The sequence below is a fragment of the Dendrobates tinctorius genome, unplaced genomic scaffold (assembly GCF_039654945.1).
Source record: "Dendrobates tinctorius isolate UK_male_01 unplaced genomic scaffold, ASM3965494v1 ptg000360l, whole genome shotgun sequence".
Taxonomy (NCBI): Eukaryota; Metazoa; Chordata; class Amphibia; order Anura; family Dendrobatidae; genus Dendrobates; species Dendrobates tinctorius.
This window is the reverse complement of record NW_027362026.1, coordinates 4,374,808-4,379,357: the sequence shown is the minus strand read 5'-3', so window position 1 is coordinate 4,379,357 and position 4,550 is coordinate 4,374,808. Positions and strand designations below refer to the sequence as shown.

Genomic DNA, 4,550 nt, shown 5'->3' with positions numbered 1-4,550 from the left:
GTGCGCAGGCGCCAGGAAAGGTCAGAGAAGTCCGGTGCCTGCGCACTGCAGTACTTCCTCAGGGAGAAATGATGTGCTGTGCTCTCAGTCCTACACATGTAAGTACACACAATCCAATTACTAAAGAAGTTTCACCTGTGAGAGGAAGAGGTCGGCAAAAGAGCACATGGTGAGATGCGTGGTTGCGGACATCTTGTTAGTTTTCATGCTGCTCTGGTGTTAATAAAGTTGCGTGACCACCCATCATGTCAGAGACACAGCGCTAAACCTCATGGTAGAATGTATTGCGCATGCGCTACAGTGTTTTCATTGAGACATCAGATGAAAGCTGCCATTTCCTATACGCAGGCGCTGTAAAGGCACTTAGCCACCGCTGAGAAAAGATGAAACAGACCATTTCTGATAGGCACATATTAGCGGTTCCTCATTGTGGTAGGCATATAGCCACATTATAAATAAATATGCATATAGGATCAAAAATATCGTCATCAAACATAACAAAATAGAACGCACTGCGCATGCGCCTTTAGTATCAAAAAGAAAAACCAAATAGTTTCCTATGTACAAGCGCTGGAAAAACACACACAAGGCCACCGCTGAGATGGAAATGAAAAAGCCATTCTCATGGGCGCGTATTAGGCTACTTTCACACATCAGGTTTTCGGCGTCAGGCGCGATCCGGCGTCGTGCCGGAATGCCGGATCCGGCAAATGTTTTGTAAAACCTGATGTGCCGGATCCGGTTTTCTGCCGGATCCGTCTTGTTCTTGACAGACAAAACCGGATCCGTCTCATCCGGTTCATCCGTTTTTCTATCAGTTTTTCGACTGATTACGCCGGATCCGGTTTTTAAAATTGACCCTTGTGGCCTTCGAACGGGATTGTCTACTGGAAAACTATATATAGCATGTTCCTACAGCCCTTCTTTGACAGGTTGTAGAGAAGAAAGTGCAGGTTGGAGAGAAGAGCAAGTTACTGGCGAAGATGGATGTTGTCATTGGAAATATTACCACTAGAAGTTCTGTGACGGTTTCAGTAATGAGGGACAATTTTGCACTATACTTTATGTCACCTCAAGGCAGAGTACACTGGCAGGATGACAGAGTGTGAAAGATTTGTGCCCTAACCAAACTTGTGTACCTTCTGGACCAACAGTATATACCTTTGCCAACCAAAGTTGGCTATCTTGTCATGGTCTTACTATTTTTAGCTTTAGGCCACAGGTGTGTACCTGGTTGTGTTTTATGCAAAGTATTTCACCTTTTAACAAAAGTTGTGTACATTGTTAGGAAATCACCAACAATAAACACAACTTTTCAGGTGAAATACTTTGCTTCAAACACAACCAGGAACACAACTGTGGCAAAAAGCTAAAATTTACCCACAGTTACAGTGGGGAAAAAAAGTATTTAGTCAGTCAGCAATAGTGCAAGTTCCACCACTTAAAAAGATGAGAGGCGTCTGTAATTTACATCATAGGTAGACCTCAACTATGGGAGACAAACTGAGAAAAAAAAATCCAGAAAATCACATTGTCTGTTTTTTTTTTCATTTTATTTGCATATTATGGTGGAAAATAAGTATTTGGTCAGAAACAAAATTTCATCTCAATACTTTGTGATATATCCTTTGTTGGCAATGACAGAGGTCAAACGTTTTCTGTAAGTCTTCACAAGGTTGCCACACACTGTTGTTGGTATGTTGGCCCATTCCTCCATGCAGATCTCCTCTAGAGCAGTGATGTTTTTGGCTTTTCGCTTGGCAACACGGACTTTCAACTCCCTCCAAAGGTTTTCTATAGGGTTGAGATCTGGAGACTGGCTAGGCCACTCCAGGACCTTGAAATGCTTCTTACGAAGCCACTCCTTCGTTGCCCTGGCGGTGTGCTTTGGATCATTGTCATGTTGAAAGACCCAGCCACGTTTCATCTTCAATGCCCTTGCTGATGGAAGGAGGTTTGCACTCAAAATCTCACGATACATGGCCCCATTCATTCTTTCATGTACCCGGATCAGTCGTCCTGGCCCATTTGCAGAGAAACAGCCCCAAAGTATGATGTTTCCACCACCATGCTTTACAGTAGGTATGGTGTTTGATGGATGCAACTCAGTATTCTTTTTCCTCCAAACACGACAAGTTGTGTTTCTACCAAACAGTTCCAGTTTGGTTTCATCAGACCATAGGACATTCTCCCAAAACTCCTCTGGATCATCCAAATGCTCTCTAGCAAACTTCAGACGGGCCCGGACATGTACAGGCTTAAGCAGTGGGACACGTCTGGCACTGCAGGATCTGAGTCCATGGTGGCGTAGTGTGTTACTTATGGTAGGCCTTGTTACATTGGTCCCAGCTCTCTGCAGTTCATTCACTAGGTCCCCCCGCGTGGTTCTGGGATTTTTGCTCACCGTTCTTGTGATCATTCTGACCCCACGGGGTGGGATTTTGCGTGGAGCACCAGATCGAGGGAGATTATCAGTGGTCTTGTATGTCTTCCATTTTCTAATTATTGCTCCCACAGTTGATTTCTTCACTCCAAGCTGGTTGGCTATTGCAGATTCAGTCTTCCCAGCCTGGTGCAGGGCTACAATTTTGTTTCTGGTGTCCTTTAACAGCTCTTTGGTCTTCACCATAGTGGAGTTTGGAGTCAGACTGTTTGAGGGTGTGCACAGGTGTCTTTTTATACTGATAACAAGTTTAAACAGGTGCCATTACTACAGCTAATGAGTGGAGGAAAGAGGAGACTCTTAAAGAAGAAGTTACAGGTCTGTGAGAGCCAGAAATCTTGATTGCTTGTTTCTGACCAAATACTTATTTTCCACCATAATATGCAAATAAAATGAAAAAAAAACAGACAATGTGATTTTCTGGATTTTTTTTTCTCAGTTTGTCTCCCATAGTTGAGGTCTACCTATGATGTAAATTACAGACGCCTCTCATCTTTTTAAGTGGTGGAACTTGCACTATTGCTGACTGACTAAATACTTTTTTTCCCCACTGTATATACCTGGTTTTGAATACCTTTTTACCTTTTAAATACCCTGTATTTAACCTTTTTTTTAAACATATTTCGCCGCAGAAAGAAATGACAGACAACCAGTGTAAACACTAATTTAACTTTTATTTAAAATATTTTTTTTTGTGTAAACTGTTTTTAAAGTTAAAAAAACTTTTTTAATAAAGGTTTGAAACCAACCAAATGGGCATTTTTATTACAAAAAAAACATAACTCGGTGTAGTGTGGGGTGGAAATACTGCTGGAGGGGCTGCGGGACACTTCGACAATGGGAGTGTGGAGAGAGGACTGGGATCGTGGTGGGGAAGGAACAGTTAGAGGTGATGGTGTGGAAAAAGCTACAGAATGGGTGGACATGTGGGAGGCAGAAGAGGTGGTGGGCGGTGGAGTGGAGGGTTGGGCAGGGACTGTAGGAGCAGATGATGTTGATGGAAAGTTGTATGGGGAAGGAGTTTGGTACGGGGAAGGAGTTTGGTACGGTGCAGGTTGCTGGAAGTGGGGAGATGTCTGGTACTGGGGAGGTTGCTGGTACTGGTGAGGTTGCTGGTATGTAATAGGAGGGGGAGGATGGAAAGTGGCTGGAGGGGGTGCAGATGTAATAGGAGGGGGAGGATGGAAAGTGGCTGGAGGGGGTGCAGGTGGAGGAACTACAGTGGTGGGAGGTGGAGGTTGGGAGGTAACCTGCAGTAGAGCACCGTGGCATGAATGCATTACATGCATCTGCTGGGTAGGAGAGAGCGTTGCCATGCGCTCCACAACAGACCTGAAAAAGGTGTGGTTTGGCGAAGATCTTGCTTCTGAATGCATGGTTTGCAGAAGTGTCTTCACCTCCAGAATGCTGGAGTTGATCTGCTGAAAGCCTGAGGAGATTTGCTCTGACAAGACTTTTAGACAGTTCTGGAAAGATGCATTCAGATGCAAGAACTCTGGCGCATAACTCTTTTCCTGACCCCTCTGCCGCTGTCGCCCAGTACCCGCAGGTGTACTAGAGGTGGCAGGGGCAGAAGGGTGGGGTAAAGGGAAAGCGATCTCCTCACCAGCAGCTTCATGTAATGTAGGCGGCCACGATGCTCCTGTGCTGGTGGATGGGACAGATGGGTCGAATGTGTGGGAAGGCTGGGAAGGTGCAGATGTACCGGGGCGGTCGAAGTGTCCCTCGGTGCCGGTCTCCTCAGGGATCGCCTCAGAAGGGTCCAATCGTGCAGGCCCCCGAGTGCTGCTCACCGTGCTGTGGAATAAAGAGAAAAAAAAACAATTAAAATACTGACATGGTATGGCCCTGGCTGAAAAAAAAAAGTTACATCTAACATTTTTTTTCACATGTGGTGTGTAATATTTACCTTCTAGTGACCATTGTTTCCCAGAGGAACGACAGGGCTTGTGCGTACTTGTACTTGCTCCTGCGTCCTCCAGATCCACTCGGGGCCCGCATCTCTTTATTGAACTCCTTCTTGAAACGATCCCTCACAGACCGCCACCGATTCACAATTCTGTTCCCTGAAACGAGAAAGGAGTGGTTAGTATACAACATCAGTGTT

General features: G+C 45.2%; 1 protein-coding gene across 1 annotated transcript; it reads right to left on the bottom strand.

Moving 5' to 3' along the window:
• Positions 1-2,985: 2,985 nt before the first annotated feature.
• Positions 2,986-4,550, bottom strand: LOC141075542 (uncharacterized). The gene is made up of 2 exons (XM_073562637.1): positions 4,353-4,550; positions 2,986-4,240 (listed from the first exon to the last, which is right to left on the bottom strand). The coding sequence occupies exons 1-2, from the start codon at positions 4,541-4,543 to the stop codon at positions 3,157-3,159; spliced, it is 1,275 nt and encodes a 424-aa protein (XP_073418738.1). The 5' UTR covers positions 4,544-4,550; the 3' UTR covers positions 2,986-3,156.